Raw genomic sequence first — 15,366 nt, 5'->3', positions numbered from 1 at the left:
ACGAAGTTGACTTTGAGCTTCCATACGCTGCAGCAAGTCTATCATGACCTTCAAGAAGAACTATTGAGTCAGCGGCATACCGCTTGATAGACATCACATCTGCCCGCTGATCAAGGGGTTGAGTCCGCAGGAGCTGCTGCATCGAGCACGACCATGTCTCCAGATCCCAGATCGTCGACAACCTGAACTGATACTGATCAGCAGGGTTCGCCTGCTAAGCAGACTGTCCTGCCGAACGGCCCTTGCGGCGGCACTGTGGACCGCTCACCGCGGTGTCGGCCCCAACTAATGCACAATTGTTGCGTAGAGCTTGGGGACTCGAGGATGGAAATCCTTCTGGTGTCGTCCAGTCACCGCTGTAGAGCTCGCGAGCCTGCCGAGGCTTGCCATCCAGACGGTGAACGAGTGGCATCGTATTGATGTCTTCGGTTAGCTCCTCCGTCTGACGAAGCAGACTTGCAAGGTTGGGTGCAGGTCGAGATAAGGGTATGTCTGTGAGTTTCGTTAGCTGCTCGCGAGGAAGTGCCACTCAGATAAGCTAATTTAGTCAAGACGGCTCGGATGTCCCCCACGCCGGAAGCTCGAGCTTAGTGGTTCTTGCTTTACAGACGACGTCTTGATTGGTGTTCGGCAGATGCTTCAGTGCTGCCGCCCGCTTCGATCGACATTGCGAGTGAGGGCTCGAGAGCAACCTGGACCGGAGGGATCCAGGTGTATGAGGAGAACTGGACGCATCGTAGCGATGCGGCCTTGTAATGTCCGGGTCGCTTCCGTTCGATGAACCAGGATGCGGTAAGTCATGGCCACGAGGCGAACAACGTGGTCAAGCTGGATCGATTGCTTCAACTCCTCTGGCTGTTCCTGGTTTCTGTGCGATCTTGAAACGCAACTCCTTCATCTCTGTCTCACCTGTATACGGTTTGTTCAACTTTTTGCGGAGCGATAGGGACTCCATTGCATCGCAGCCATGTCGAACGATCAGAAGTTTGCAGAGGTCGAACTCACATCCTACGGGCCCCAACAAGATGCCTTCAACGATGCTGCCGACATGCAGCGCATGGGCAAGAAGCAGGCTTTCCAGGTATGATCACAACAAGCACTGGAGAGCCAGTAGTGGTACTAACACTTTGTTCCAACGCAGCGTAACTTCCAGTTCGTGTCGATCGCAGCATTCTCGGTTGTGGCCATTGCTGGGTGGTGTTACGTGCCAGGGTTAGTTGGGTTCCCCGTCGAGGGGCAACTGTACTCGTGGAAGAGCTGAGAATTGGACTAGTACATCGACACCGGCACTTTCGAATGGTGGCACAGGCGGGATCATTGTGATCTTCCTGATCAACTGGGTGGGATTGACGTTCGTTGTCGTTTCCCTTGCCGAGATGGCATCGATGTAAGAGACGACAGCAACATGCCCAGCTAAACCTCCCAGACTTCTGACAAAATATCTAGTGCCCCTACCGTTGGTATACCCTGGGTTTACACCCACTTCCTTCGTCGAATGCCGTAAGCGTGCTTTTGGAACACGTGCTGACAGTATCTGCTTTTCTGTATCCAGGCGGGAGGTCAATACCACTGGTCGAGCGAATTTGCGCCTCCGAGCATGCAGAAGTTCATCAGCTACCTGTCAGGTAATCTCAGGCACACCCCGGGCTGCTTCAGGCATATCTTGCTGACAGACTTTGAAAAGGCTGGCTATCCTCTATCGCCTGGCTCTCCGGCAACGCAGGCGGCATGTTCATCTCCGGCTCAGCTATGCAAGGCTTGATTGTGGCAACACAGCCGAACTACGTTCCTGAGCCCTACCAAGGCTACTTGTTCGTTGTTATGGTTGCGACCTTTGCGCTGCTAGTGAACACGCTGCTTGCGCGGCACCTGCCACGTCTGGAGGGCATTGTGTTTGTCTTCTTCATCCTCGCGTTTATGGCAACACTTGTCGTGCTCTGGGTTCTGGCGCCACGTTTGACTGCTGGTGAGTCAGCGCCTCGGGTCAAGTGAACAGGAAGAGATGGTTCTGACAATGAGTAGCTGAGGTCTTCACCACATTCACCAAAGGAGAAGGGTGGGACAGCTTGGGAATCAGTCTTCTGGTCAGCCAAGGAGCCATCATGTTCCTGATCGTCGGTAAGCTTATTTACACCCAATCTGGAAGTTGCGTGCTGACCCTCTCTTCAGGCTCGGATGCTACAGCGCACATGGCAGAGGAGACGAAGAACGCTTCCACCGTCGTGCCCAAAGCAATGATCACCAGCTATTTCGTCAACGCTGGCCTCGGGTTTGTGATGACGGTCACTTTCTGCTTCGTGTTGAAGGACTACGACGCTGCCGTTGACTCTCCCGTTGGTGCCATTGGACTTCCGTACATACAAGTGTTCATCAATGCAACAGGCTCGGTTGCCGGAGGGAGCGCTCTAATCGCCATCCTCACGATACTCCAGGTTTTGGGCATCGTCAACTGGACAGCATCTTGTGAGTCCTCGAATTACCCACCTTGTTGAGTTTTTGGACCTTTGTTGACATTCATCTTCAACAGGCGCCAGACAGATCTTTGCTTTTGCCCGCGACAAGGGCTTTCCCTTTGGCAGCTGGATCGCCAAAGTCAACGAAGCCGGCACATACCCCATCAACTCGCTCATCGTCGTCTGGGCATATGTCGTCCTGATCAACCTAATCACACTCGGCAGCATCGTCGCCTTCGAAGCAATCGTCTCCCTTCAGATACTGGCCCTCATGTCGACGTACCTGGTCTCGCTCGGCTGCATCGTCTGGCGACGACTCTTCGGACTACCGCTGCCCGCTAGCCCTTGGACACTCGGCAAGCTGGGATTACCGATCAATATAATCGGTATTGCCTACTGCCTGTTCCTGATCATATTCCTGCCGTGGCCTGGAGCTGTGCCAGTGACTCCGGACACGATGAACTGGGCCTCCGTGATGTTTGGCGGGATCATGCTAATCGCGGGAATCTACTATGTGTTGCATGCCAGGAAAGAGTACAAGGGGCCGGTGATGTATGTCAAGACACGGGAGCTGTGAGATAGCACCATGCAGCAATCGATAGCTCTTAAGCGTTCGATCTCCGGGTCGCTGAGGAGACGTCGTGCCTTTCAAAGCTGCTGGAGAGTGTGGACTTCAGATCTCGTCAAGCATGTGAAAGCTGACGTAAGTCAACATCTGTCCTTTTGAGTCATCAGCATTCTTTTGACCTCACTTGTCACGCTTCCACAACGCTTCCACGCCAACCAAAGAGTCTTGCTGCACAATATCGGCACTTGTGCGAGCACGCACTGCTCTGCAAGCGCGGAGCCGTCATCAACTGATCCCACACTGCATCGATTATGGCATCCTCATCCGTCAGCCGCCAGCGTCACGCACCTTCGCCACAACCTCGACTACATGCTCACTCCCCGTCAAGCTTCCGCAGTCACGCACACGCCAACGGCTACGCTCCCTACCACTCAACAGAATCTTCTCGGCACCATTTACGCTTCCGCGAGACGTCAAGCCAATCCTTTGGACAGGTACCGGCAGACAGATCATGATTGTGCAAATCAACCCCGGGAACCGGCTCGTCAAATCGAAGCAAGTGGAACGTCAACTGGATGCCCTCGTCAGAAACATCCTTGCCAAGCACGACGAGGCGGTGCGTGAGAAGGTACCTAAGATGTTGGCTTGCCCCTTGGCGACCGCAACTCTGCCATCGAGACACAAGGCTTGCTGACACGGAGCACAGCTGCATCCGGAACAGATTCGAACCGCGAGTACCGTGTCGAATGACACAGAACGCAGAAGTGTCCACAAAACTTACGAAGTCGCTTTCTGTGCCTTGGATGCTGGAAAGGAGGGCGAGAACGGCGGGTTCATCGTCATCCGTGCCGGGGAGGAACTGGACTTTCAAGGGCTGTGCGGGGAGGTGGGCATGATGGTCGAGGAATATCCTGGCGTGATTCGCGGCATCGGCCACCAGGACGGACGCTCTGTTGAACTTTGAGGGTGCAAGATGGAACGTGAGAGGGGCTATGCTTCAGTAACATTGGCTTGAATGGTTTATACTGGCAACACTTTAACTCACAATACCCCCAATCGACACCACGCTATGCCTCCCCATTCCCCTATGCATAATATCATACATCCCATCGCATCCCGCCCCTTACCAGGGCTTACCGCTTCCTCCCCCTATCCCTGCCCTTCCGATCCCTCTTCACCGGCTGGGGCGGCACAAACTTGACCCCCTCCAGCAACCGCTCCATCTGCCGAATCATGTACAAGTCCACGTGTCCTTGCCTCTCTTCTTCCCCTTCAACGCCTCCAGGCTCGCCAAGAGTGTCCCCCGGCGTCTGCGCCCTCGAAGGCCCCTTGGAACTGCGATCCGCGAAATCCACATCGTCCTGATGTTCCTCCTTCCTTGCATTATGCGCCGCCGCGACGTCGTCCGCGTCTTCCACCGATTCCAGCGCCTGCGTTCCTTTCCCATCGTTCCCATCGCCGAGGAAACGGTCGATGGCCGCCGCTACGTCCTCATCCCCTTCCCCTTCGGCTTCGTGCGCGGCCTTCGGCATCTCGTAGTCCGTAGTGAAATGCCCCTCCTGAATGACCGTCTGGTCCAGCAGACTCTTCTGTTGCGCTCGGCGGAGAATATTCTCTTCGACCGTCTTCTCGCTGACCATCTTGAACACCCTCACGTCCCGCACCTGCCCGATGCGGTGTGCGCGGTCCATGCACTGGCGGTCCATCTGCGGGTTCCAGTCGAGGTCGTAGAAGATGACCGAACTCGCACCGGTCAAATTGAGCCCGATACCCCCCGCGCGGGACGAGAGGATCATGCACTGGTACTTCGAGTCCGGACGGTTGAACTCAGCGGCGTACAGTTGGCGGCGCTCGACGGGGGTGCTGCCGTCGAGGCGCAGGTAGGGGAGGTTGAGCAGGTTGAGGAATTGCTCGAGGATGTTGAGGGTGCCGGTCATTTGGGTGAAGATCAGGGAGCGACTGTTCTCGAATTGGAGTTGGCGGAGGAGGTGGGTGAGGCGTTGCAGCTTGCCGGAGTCGTAGATGAGGAGTCGGGAGTCCGGGAAGGCGATGGCGGTGCGGGTGCGGGATTCGTGGGCGTAGTCTGGCTGCAGTGGGTAGGAGGGTGATGCTCGGAGGACTTGTTGCGTGCGAGGTGGGAGAGCTTGGTTGAGGACGGGAGCAGTGACGACAGGCGTGACGAATGCGAAACGCGCGATCGTGTCTCGCAGAGTGTCCGCATATCGCTCAGCCGTCTGCACACTCCGCTGTAACATGCTCGTCTTGCTCAGCGCCCAGTCGGAGGGATGGTCGTTCTCAAACCGCAACGGATGTCGACCTAGCTCCGGCCAGCCACGCAGCGCCTTGCCAATGATACGTCCGCGAATATCCCGTACCGGGACCCGGTAGCACCGTCCACTCTTGATGGTGACGAGCTCGCGGAGGTCAGAGCCGTACATCGGCACAACTTGCAGCGACTCCTTGGAGATGTCGATGCTTGATCGCAAGTGATCCAGCTTCTCCCTCCTCTCTTGAACACGTCGAAGAGCCATGCAGCCGGCAAGGGTCCCTGGATCGGCTTTCGCGTCGCTTGCGTTGCTCGCCTCCAGGCTCTTTCTTTCAGCTTCAAGCTTCGCGCTCGCATGGAGTCGCTGCGACCTCTTCACCTTGCTACTTCGCAGCCTTTCCTTCGCAGCCAGCCGGAAGCAGTGAGGCACCTCTTCCCTCACTCCCAGCATCTTCCTCACAATGTCCTCTGTTCCCTCAAACTCCAGTGGCACACTCCCCTCCATCGCCCAGCTGGTCTCAATAGGCCTCGGATCGAACAGATCAGGATGATTGCACACCCTCCGCAGACTCAACAGCACTTTCCCAGCAGACACAGCGTTACCATGCGCCAGACTCCTCTTCGTCTCAGCCAAGCCCATGTATTCCTGATAAAGCTGCCGTTGCCGCTTGCTGAGCTTGCACACGACGACCTCTTCCGTCTTCTTCGGAAGTTGCTTCTCGACCTCGCTCTTCAGGCGGCGGAGCAGGAATGGGCGTAGCGAAACGTGAAGCTGGTCGACCACTCGCTGGGACTCTGTGGAAAGCGTGGAGACGCCTCGGTTGAAGATATCGTTGACGGGTTCCTTCCAATGACTCAAGAACTCTTCGAGGTCGCCGTGGGCCGGATCGTCGTCCAAAGCAGTGAGGAAGGTGAGCAGAGACCACAGTTCAGTCAGTGAGTTTTGCAAAGGCGTGCCGGTGAGCAGAAGCCTAGCCTTCGTCTTCAACCGGATCAGGGTCTGCCACTTGTTCGATTGGAAGTTGCGAATATTGTGCGCTTCGTCCAGCACGAGGTAGTGCCACTTAACATTCCGGATGGCGTTGATGTCCTGCATGGCGATGTTGTAGCTTGTGACGATGACGTTGTACCCGCGTTTGTCTTTTTCCACGTGATGAGGGTCGTTCACCCAGCGTCGCCTCTTGACTTGACGTTCTTCGGATGGACCGTAGTAGGCTAGGACGCGGAAACCGGGAAGGAACTTCTGGAATTCCGTGACCCAGTTCAGTACGACGGACGTGGGCACAATGACCAGGTGAGGCTCCCAGACCTCATGCCTCTCAGCCAAATGTGCAAGGAGCGAGATGGTCTGGATGGTCTTCCCGAGACCCATTTCATCGGCCAGAATGCCATTTGTGCCTTGACGGTAGAGGGTGGCTAGCCAATCGAGACCGGCATGCTGATAAGATCGGAGAGTTCCTCTGAGCAGAGCTGGGTGAGAGACGAGGTTGTTCGACGGAGCATCAACGGACGTCTCTGGCTCGGCACTGGGGCGCGCCGAGTGCAAGGCTTCTGCTGCCTCCTGCTTCGTAGTGTCCTGGATAGAGTCTTGCCGTGACTGCTCGTCCACGGCGTCCAGCATGGATACGTCTTCAGCTCCGGTATTGGCATCGGCTTGCTCCTCGACCGCGTGCTCCCGTTCGTCGCCTTCAGCGCTGGTGGTAGGCGTGGGCAGACCGGCCATGTTTTTGACCTCATCCTTGAAGAGGCTCAGCAAAGAGTTCTTGGGCAGCGGCTGCTCATCGCCACTGGCCCCTTCCTCCTCATCGGCATCGTCAGCTGCGTTGTCCTCTTCACCAGTACTACTCATGTCTTCGTCAGAGTCGTAATCCGTGGAATCCATGTCAGTGGACTCATCAGAGGAGAATTCACCCTCCTCGTCCCCTGCGTCAACAGGCGACTGAGATGACCTCCTTGATCGCCGAACCGAGACGCGCTCGTTGTCGCTTTGCTCGTGTTCGACAGCTTCAGATTCGTCGTTATCAGGTTGGAACTCTTCTTCGGTTGCATCTTCGTCATCATCCACGGCATCGTCGGCAAACAAAGCGTCCATGGTGTCCTGAACATCTATGGGTTTGCCTTGCTGCTTCTCAGTCGCATCAGCCATGGACACATCGTCTTCATCTTGGTCATGCTCTGCGCGCTCGTTCTCCGTTTGATTGGCTTCTGCAGGCGTCTCTCGTTCGTCCGGCATCTCAGCCAACGAAGTGTCCGCCATCTCAGCGTCCTCGCTCGGACGATCAGGCGGCTCAGCCTTCCTCTGTGCAAGATAAGCCGCCAGCTCATCATCACCCATCTCGCCACCTCCATCTTCCTCCTCACCCTCCTTCTCCTCTTCCTCCTCGCTCGAATCGCTCATATTCTCCTCCCCACTCTCGCTCTCATCAGCGTCCTCGTCGCTTCCTTCATCCTCATCCCCCTCATCTTCACTAAGCGCCTGCAATCCACTCTTCTGCCGCGCAAGCATATGTTCACTCTTCTCCAGCTGCTTCCTCAACTTCTCCTGCCGCTTAGCTTCTTCCTGCTCCTCCCATTCGCGTAACCGCCTTTGCTGAACATGCTGTGCCACGAGATCCCACTTCGCCTTGACATCGAACACGACCTGCTTGTAGATCAATCTGAACATGCGATCCGCCTCTTCGCGCAAGTCTTCTTCCGTAGGCCCTCGCTTCTTCTTCCAAAGCTCTAGCGCCTCGTTCGCGACCTTCTTGGCAAGCTGCCTATGCGCCGCCTTCTCCCTTAGTTGAAGGTGCCGGAGATGCAAGGCATGCGCGACAAGGTGGTCGTGGTGGCCGTACTGCTTAGGAGGCTCTGGCTGCGGATCCGCATCTTGGTAGATACTCAGCCTCTCCTTGCTCAGGATCCCTCCGGGTCGCGCCTCTCGAAGTATCTTTTTCCGCATCGCAGCCTCTTCGATTGCCTGGCGCTCATTGCGCTGCAGAAACCACGCCATATCCGGCGGTCCCCGCTCGTTCTCCGTGTGAGGTTGTTGCAGCTCTTGCAATTCGAAGTCTTCAATCGCGTGAAATACACTTGGCCGGGGTGGACGAACAGGTAAAGGAGGTTGCGCATTCGGATGTGGTGGAGGGACGACACGTCGAGGTCCGTTGAAGCGCAACTTGATCTTCGGTGACGGTCGGTGAACTTCTGGTGAAAGCGTTTGTTTGAGGGGACGTGAAGCTTTGGGTGATTTCGGCGCAGTGAACACATCTTCATCGTTGGATTTCCGCTTGTGACTTCGCTTCGTTTGTTCTGGTGAGCTGAACGAACGGCTTGGCTGGAGTGCCTCAATTCGTGCGCGCAGCTCTGCAATCTTGGTATCACTATCCGTCGACTCTGATGGTCTACCAGACTCCCTTGTCTTGGACGACGACTGCGTTTGTGACATCGATAGCTTCCGTTCTATCACATGCGAATTCGTCGCAGTCTTGCCCGATGACGCAGGTCTGACATCCTGCTTTTTCGCCGACCGTGGAGAGACGCGCTTGGGTGTGTCTCCGAGCTCCCTGTTGACTCTCCCACTCTTTCGCTTACCATCTACCACCATGCTCGTGGGTCCAGCAGCCTCGAACTTCTTCCACGGCGGGCTCTCCCGTGAGCGCGGGGCCGAGCCGGGGGCGAGTGGGTTGGCAGGCGGTTGGGACAAGCTGCTGCTCCTAGCACGCGCGGCGTCATTGTCGCTGACCCCTGGAGTAGCGGTGTTAACGCGGGCAGAGATGCGACGGCCGTCCGCAGACTTGAGGGTGGTGGTGTCGGCGGTGGGAAACTGCCATGGCGGGGATGCCCCTCTCTTGCGTTTCTTGCTGGTCGGTCGCTCGCTGAATTGCGGCTGCTGGTCGGCACCTTCTGACTCTCGTCGCTTGATGCTGGGTAGTGGGTCGGGTCGAAGGGTCGTTGCTGTTGCGTTGTCGTCTCCCTCATTCAGTTGCGTGGCCTCCTCGTCATCTTCCATCTTGACATCGGCCCCGGCCTCCCCATCCCCGCTCCCGTCTCCATTTGGGATGGGTGTTTCTCCATGGTCATCATCTCCGTGCAACGCTGGTCCGTTCGTGCTGGTTGTCGCGTGGTTGATATGTTGTTGTCGTGCCGGCGAACGTGAGCCGTCCCCACCCGACTCAGGAGCAGCTTCTGTCGCGCTCATGACAGCGAAACAAGCGGCTCCTAACAGGCGACCACCCCAAACTCATCACCACGGCGCCTCTTCCAGACCCAAAACACCCATCAGCTGAATCTTTAAGATGCAGGAGCTCTCGTCGCCTACTCCGTTTCTCGATAGCTGCCTCTGAAGTCGAGTTATAGCGATTTGAAAGTTCTCGACTCTGTCTGTCTCTCAAGCGTGGAAATGTTTCGAAGATCGCTCGCGCTGGCTCGTTAAATTTGGCGCTAAGCCTCTTCTGCACAGACTGCCTCCACCCGGAGCTCCCTCTACCTCACCTCGAGATACACCGTTGGAGGAGGCGCCATTGAGGCTCGAAAACAACCCCAAGTCACCCTCCACTCACCGCAACCATGGCCGCCCTCCCCAGGGCTCTCCGCCCACTGGCCCGCTCGTCCACACGCCTACCCACCCCCCTCACCCCAACCCTCCGCCGCACCTACGCCAGCACCATCCAACCCCGCCCAGCAACCGACACCAAGCCCCCCAGCGCCGCCGAAGCCGCCAGCGAAGACATCGACAACCTCTCCGGCGACCCCAACATGAACGGCGACTACCCGGACCCCTCTTTACACTCCGCCTTACCGGTCAAAAGGTCCCTGCGAGACCCTTACGGGGGTCCTGATGGGCCGTGGTGGGATCCGGTAGAGAGAAGGAATTATGGGGAGACGCTGCACGAGGATAACGATATCTTGGGGGTTTTCACGACGGAGGAGTATAGGCATTTTTCGCCGGGGTGGGGTGGGGTGTTGATGGTGAGTTGGAAGATGCTCGGATATATGTGGCCTGCTTGGGCTTTCCGCGGCCGAAGCATGGTTGAAAGGAGAATTTTGGAGGAAAAGTGCTGACGGGGAGACTACAGGGCACATTCATAGCAACAGTCGGCGCCCTCTGCGCAGTCGTCTACCGCTACTACCCAGACAAGGTACTTCATCCTCCCCCCCTCCCTCTGCCTTCCCAAATCATCCATACTAACTTATTCCCCAGCCCTCAGCACCACGAACATTCCCTGGCGGTCTCGAAGCAGAGCTCGGCGGTCCAGGAGCCGTGCGCGCGCGGATGACGGAGGATGAAGCGAGTGTACTCTAAAACGGCAACTATACAGGAGCCGTGTTCTTTTGTCAGGCGCTGTGGCATGTAAATATCGCCGTATACAACATCACCACCACAGCGTCCACCCATGTCTCAACAACACAAACGTCCAAGCAGACAGACATTTAGAAGTGAGCCCGACACGGATTCTGGACGAGTTCGAAAATCTTCATTCATCGTAACATCTACACATCGTTCATGAAGAATCGCTAAGAGTAAGGTAAGGTATACTGCAGGGAAAGATCGAACAGAGAGAATGCGAGCAGAGAGAACGCCAAATAGCAACGCCAGTGAAGAAAGCCGTCCCGTATCCAGCCCTGTTCCTTGGGTATATTCATGCTTTCATACCCGTCATTTCCATGCTCTCGTTCATGCTATGAAGCATGTTATCCTTCGCTAAGTATACTCATCCGAGAACGCTCAAAGCACTCGCATAAGACCGCACAAGTCGTTTGAACGCATTGCAAAACAGTTCGGCTTCCCGCCACAAGTCGTTAACCACCGCATCCACCTATTCTCACCGCAGACAACACTCCTCTCACACCTGAGCACATACGCCACCCCCGTCACAGCTCTCTCTCTCCCTCACACCCCAAACCTCAGCCATCCCTCGGCTTAAACTCAACACTAACCTTCATCGCCCGCAAAATCTTCTCCATCTCCGCCTTCTTACCCTTCTCCACCATCCTCTTCAACCTCCTCCGCAAATCATTCCCCACCCGCGAGCTCGGCCTGCTCCCCTCATACCTCCAATCCGGCTGACACCGATGCTGGTCCGCGCGCCAATGCAGCCATTTGCGCATCGAATCCAACGCTCCCAGCTCTTTATCCTGCGTCGTGACGAGTGTAATGACGAGGTTCGGGTTGCGTTGGAGGTACTTGAGGTCCGAGGGCGGGATGCGCGAGTGGAAGGCCAGCAGCGGGGTGAAGTCCATTTCGTTGATTGTGCAGTGGACCGGGCAGTGTTGGTGGAGGAGGGGGATGGTTTCGTTGCGGATGAGGCGGGAGGTTAGGGCGAGCGGGTGGGGGTTGGGGTAGGTGCGTCTTTTGTCGAGGATAGGCGCGAGGGTGCTTTGGTTTGGTGGGGGTGGGCGGTTGGTCGTGAGGGATGGGGGATGGCTGTTCGGGTCGCTGCTCGTGGTGCTGCTTTGGCTGGGCGTGCGGCTGATTTGGGACAGGGGTTGGTGGAGAGCCGGGAGAGGTGGGAGGGTGCGGTCGCTCTTTGGTGAAGGTGGCTTGGGGAGTGCTTGGCCGGGTTGAAGGACGGGGGTGATGTGCAGTTCCACGTCGGCCAGGACGTATTTGTAGATGACATTGCGGATTTCTGGTGGGAGCTCCGAGAAGCGGTCGGGCTCTGCTTCGGGGTCTGGGTTGAGCAGGCGTGGTGGTGCTGGAGCGAGCGGTTGGAGGGGTCGGAGGGCGGGCATGGTCGTCGGATGCTGGAGCTTCAGAGCATACTACTGTAAGTGCTGCTCCTCAACGGATATCTTGTAGAATGGAGAAGGCCTTTGAAGTATTCTGAAGGAAAACTCGGCGTGGTATTTAAGAAGGAAGGAGCGAGTCGCAGAGACGAGCAAGGTAAGCCCCACCGTCGTGTGCTACCAACAAGCGCGCGGTCAACGTCCGGTGAAAGGCTGGCCAAGTCGTCCAACCATGGGTGAATTATTAGCCGTCGCTACACGTGGTGTCCAAGCTGAGCGAGGCCCGAGGACGCTGAGTGGAAATGTTCGCTGAATATCGCAGTCGACGTGAAAGAAGTGAAGTGGTTTGCTGGTCGCAAGAAGGAAGTGGAAGGCTGCTTGTGACATTGCAGCCGTTGTCGCTTGCCATTCAGAAGTACTCACATGTACGCTGACAATAGCTGGGCACAATGTCACGAGAAACTGAAAGCACATTGCACAACATAAACGGAGTAAGTGATACGGGAGTTGTTGTTGAGGGAAGAGGAGCTTTTCGTCGATGATCGACCTGATCACATGCAGACCCGTCGATCACTTCCACCAACCATTCAATCATCAGACACACCAACAACCTCACAACTAAGCTTCCACAGCCCTTCCTCCTTCTCCTCATCATAAGCATGTGGCGCATGCCCTGGCGCCATAAGATCCGCTTTCTCGCCGACCAGCGTCGTCTCCCCAGCATCCTCAAGATACTGCCCACCGTTCTTGCCCTCGAAATGCGGGCTCACCGCAACCCACACCGTCGTCGCGGCGCCCTGGCTCGTCGACTTGTAGATCTTCGTCATCATCACTTTCAGCATCTCCTCCCCGAACATCGCGAAGTCTTCGGGAGTCAAGTGTCTGGCGAGTTCCGTCTGGATGCCGCCGGGGTGGACGGACCAGGCGTGGATGCCCTGAGAGCCGTATTTGCGGTCGATGGCGTTGGCCATCCAAATGTTGGCGGTTTTGGCGCTGCCGTAGGCCCCCCAGTTGACGTAGCCTTCTCCGCGGTTCCAGGCGTCTAAGGTGGGTTTGTCGTGGAAGGTGAGGGAGTTGAAACGGTGTCCGGCGCTAGTGACGTTGATGACACGACTGGGGCTGCCGGACTTTTTGGCTGAGTCGAGGAGGAGGGGTTTGAGCAGCTGGAATAGCAGGAAGTGGGCAAAATGGTTCACGCCGATCTGAGTCTCCAGGCCGTCTTGAGTAGTTCCGTACGGCGCGGCCATGACGCCAGCATTGTTGATGAGAATGTTCAGCTGACCGCCGGACTTCTGCTTGAACTCCTCAGCAGCCTTGCGGACAGAGTCCAGAGAGTCCAGGTGTAGTTCAAGTGGCTGCGGCTTTGGTCCGCTTTTGTTTTCGGCGTTCTTGACAATGTCCTCGATCACACCGTCGAGCTTCTTCATGTCACGCGCCGCAGCGAACACAGTGGCGCCAGCTTCGTACATTGCCCGAGCAGTCTCAACGCCCAGTCCAGCAGAGCAACCCGTAATCAATACAGTCTTCCCTTTAAGGGCGCCAATGGCATTGCAGTCCTTGAGGATCTGCATGGAACTCGGGCGGGCATCACCAGGGCCTCCGGGATCCTTGTGGCTTTCCGCGTACGGCTGGTATGGTGTTGCTGGAGGGGCCATCGTGCTTGATTCTTCTTGCTTCTACTGTTGATGATACCGAGCAGATAGAAGCGAGACCCAGGTGCTGTTCGTTGCGGAGGAGTAGAAGGGATGAAGTGACGTGAGATGATCTGACCCGCCGACCTACCTTCCACCCAGCTTATATACTCACCTCGCTCCAATACCTAGTAAACAGAGGTACGGCATCGGGCCTATACCCATTCGCGTGTCCTGCGGCCGCGTCCAGAAGTTGCTTGATAACAATCAATGCGTGTGCGGGGAGACAACGTGAGAGGTCCCCTGGCCATGCGGGTAAAATCCTTCCAAATTCCGAGCACACGGACGACTGTGCATCTGTGCATGTGAAACCTCGCTGTCTTCTCGTCATGACCTCTGAGACGACATATCTCGCAATCACTTCCCCTACAGACCATACTTGCGAGGCATGGCCTTTCGATTCGGATTCGGTGATGAAGATGGCGCACAACCAGCGGCGGCGGCGGGCGATGGAGAAGTGCCACCAACACCACTACGGCCGGTGCATGAGCATCCGTTGCAGGAACTGGTAGGTAAGGACTCTCGCCCTATCTCCTAGTCTGCATTGGCCATCGTGTCAGCCGCCTGGGTTGCAGATACTTGCCACAAATCTCTCAACATGGGCTATCCTGGCATCAGCACCGTCACCCTAAGGCGGCGATTCCATCGTCGCGCTGACAGGTAAGCGATTTCGGCTAAGACAGCGACTGACGGAGACCAACAGCTCGATACTCTGCCGGACCAGCTAAGCTATAGCACGGTGCAAATCGAGTCGCCGACGGGGCGAACGATACACCTGCCCCGGAGAGAGTTGTACGATATTCGCCTCCAGCTGTTGTCCGAGGACGAGACCAACGACGAAGTAGTTGATCAGCTCGACAACTCTGACCTTCGATCTGGAATCTACGAGGGCGGCTTCAAGACTTGGGAGTGCTCGCTGGATCTTGCGAGCTTACTGTTAGATCGTGGGCCGCGGAAGGATATTGATGATTTGATGCGATGTGATCAAGTGGTGGAGGTGAGTGATTCCAAAGATGGGCAAAAGTCAGGCCACTGATCGATTGAACCTAGCTTGGAGCTGGCACAGCGATGCCATCTCTGGTGCTCTTCCAGCATGCATTACTCAACAGCATACCCATGACTTTCGTCTTTGCGGACTACAACGATGCTGTACTGCGCCTTGCCACATTGCCAAACATGCTGCTAACATGGGCGCTGAATACGACACCCGATGGCCCTACAAGCGACAACATGCACGTAAGCTCCAAAGGCGATCTGGGGCTAAATGAAGACATCCTCAAACGCTTCAAGGACGACATGAAGGCCAGGAACATCAACTTCATCTTCCTCTCCGGACCATGGTCACCCGATCTGGCTTCTCACATTCCAAACTCATCGCCAGATCTAGGAACGGTCATCCTAGCAGCCGAGACTATATACAGTCCCGCCTCAACAACCGCTTTCGTCGAGTTGGTAGTGACGCTACTGAAACGAGTCAAGATGGCTAAAGTAATGATCGGAGCGAAGCGGATGTACTTCGGTGTTGGTGGGAGCGTTGACGGGCTGAAGGAGGCTTGTCGAGAGCGAGGGGCGGTGGCGTATGAGATTGAGAACCATGGGGTGCCGGGGATGGACGGTGGGGTTGGGAGGGCATTGGTGGAGGTGCAGATGTACTGAGGTGGACACCGAAATGGCTCGCCA

The 15,366-nt window shown here is 56.4% G+C and overlaps 7 protein-coding genes across 7 annotated transcripts; 4 read left to right on the top strand and 3 right to left on the bottom strand.

The window, feature by feature from the left end:
• Window positions 1-967: 967 nt before the first annotated feature.
• LTR77_004094 (uncharacterized protein) lies at window positions 968-3,030 on the top strand (the record flags this gene model as incomplete). The annotated part of the gene is made up of 9 exons (XM_064801348.1): window positions 968-1,081; window positions 1,142-1,212; window positions 1,274-1,387; window positions 1,447-1,456; window positions 1,553-1,625; window positions 1,685-1,966; window positions 2,023-2,118; window positions 2,170-2,463; window positions 2,528-3,030. 9 exons carry the CDS (start codon window positions 968-970, stop codon window positions 3,028-3,030), a joined length of 1,557 nt encoding a protein of 518 aa, XP_064659978.1.
• A 502-nt stretch (window positions 3,031-3,532) lies between these two features.
• Window positions 3,533-3,985, top strand: LTR77_004093 (uncharacterized protein; the record flags this gene model as incomplete). The annotated part of the gene is made up of 2 exons (XM_064801347.1): window positions 3,533-3,649; window positions 3,728-3,985. The coding sequence occupies 2 exons, from the start codon at window positions 3,533-3,535 to the stop codon at window positions 3,983-3,985; spliced, it is 375 nt and encodes a 124-aa protein (XP_064659977.1).
• Window positions 3,986-4,057: 72 nt separating this feature from the next.
• On the bottom strand, window positions 4,058-9,467 carry SWR1 (swr1 complex component; the record flags this gene model as incomplete). The annotated part of the gene is made up of 2 exons (XM_064801346.1): window positions 4,058-4,106; window positions 4,159-9,467. 2 exons carry the CDS (start codon window positions 9,465-9,467, stop codon window positions 4,058-4,060), a joined length of 5,358 nt encoding a protein of 1,785 aa, XP_064659976.1.
• Window positions 9,468-9,835: 368 nt separating this feature from the next.
• Window positions 9,836-10,571, top strand: LTR77_004091 (uncharacterized protein; the record flags this gene model as incomplete). Its single annotated transcript, XM_064801345.1, has 2 exons — window positions 9,836-10,237; window positions 10,470-10,571. The coding sequence occupies 2 exons, from the start codon at window positions 9,836-9,838 to the stop codon at window positions 10,569-10,571; spliced, it is 504 nt and encodes a 167-aa protein (XP_064659975.1).
• Window positions 10,572-10,980: 409 nt separating this feature from the next.
• LTR77_004090 (uncharacterized protein) lies at window positions 10,981-12,001 on the bottom strand (the record flags this gene model as incomplete). The annotated part of the gene is made up of 2 exons (XM_064801344.1): window positions 10,981-11,085; window positions 11,207-12,001. The coding sequence occupies 2 exons, from the start codon at window positions 11,999-12,001 to the stop codon at window positions 10,981-10,983; spliced, it is 900 nt and encodes a 299-aa protein (XP_064659974.1).
• Window positions 12,002-12,582: 581 nt separating this feature from the next.
• LTR77_004089 (uncharacterized protein) lies at window positions 12,583-13,650 on the bottom strand (the record flags this gene model as incomplete). The annotated part of the gene is made up of 1 exon (XM_064801343.1): window positions 12,583-13,650. The coding sequence occupies one exon, from the start codon at window positions 13,648-13,650 to the stop codon at window positions 12,583-12,585; it is 1,068 nt and encodes a 355-aa protein (XP_064659973.1).
• Window positions 13,651-14,074: 424 nt separating this feature from the next.
• LTR77_004088 (uncharacterized protein) lies at window positions 14,075-15,342 on the top strand (the record flags this gene model as incomplete). The annotated part of the gene is made up of 3 exons (XM_064801342.1): window positions 14,075-14,194; window positions 14,390-14,683; window positions 14,737-15,342. The coding sequence occupies 3 exons, from the start codon at window positions 14,075-14,077 to the stop codon at window positions 15,340-15,342; spliced, it is 1,020 nt and encodes a 339-aa protein (XP_064659972.1).
• Between the last annotated feature and the right edge of the window lie 24 nt (window positions 15,343-15,366).

This window comes from Saxophila tyrrhenica (assembly GCF_035928015.1).
Source record: "Saxophila tyrrhenica strain CCFEE 5935 chromosome Unknown scaffold_6, whole genome shotgun sequence".
NCBI lineage: Eukaryota > Fungi > Ascomycota > Dothideomycetes > Mycosphaerellales > Extremaceae > Saxophila > Saxophila tyrrhenica.
Note: the sequence above shows the minus strand (reverse complement) of the source record. Positions and strands in the feature narration are given on the sequence as shown.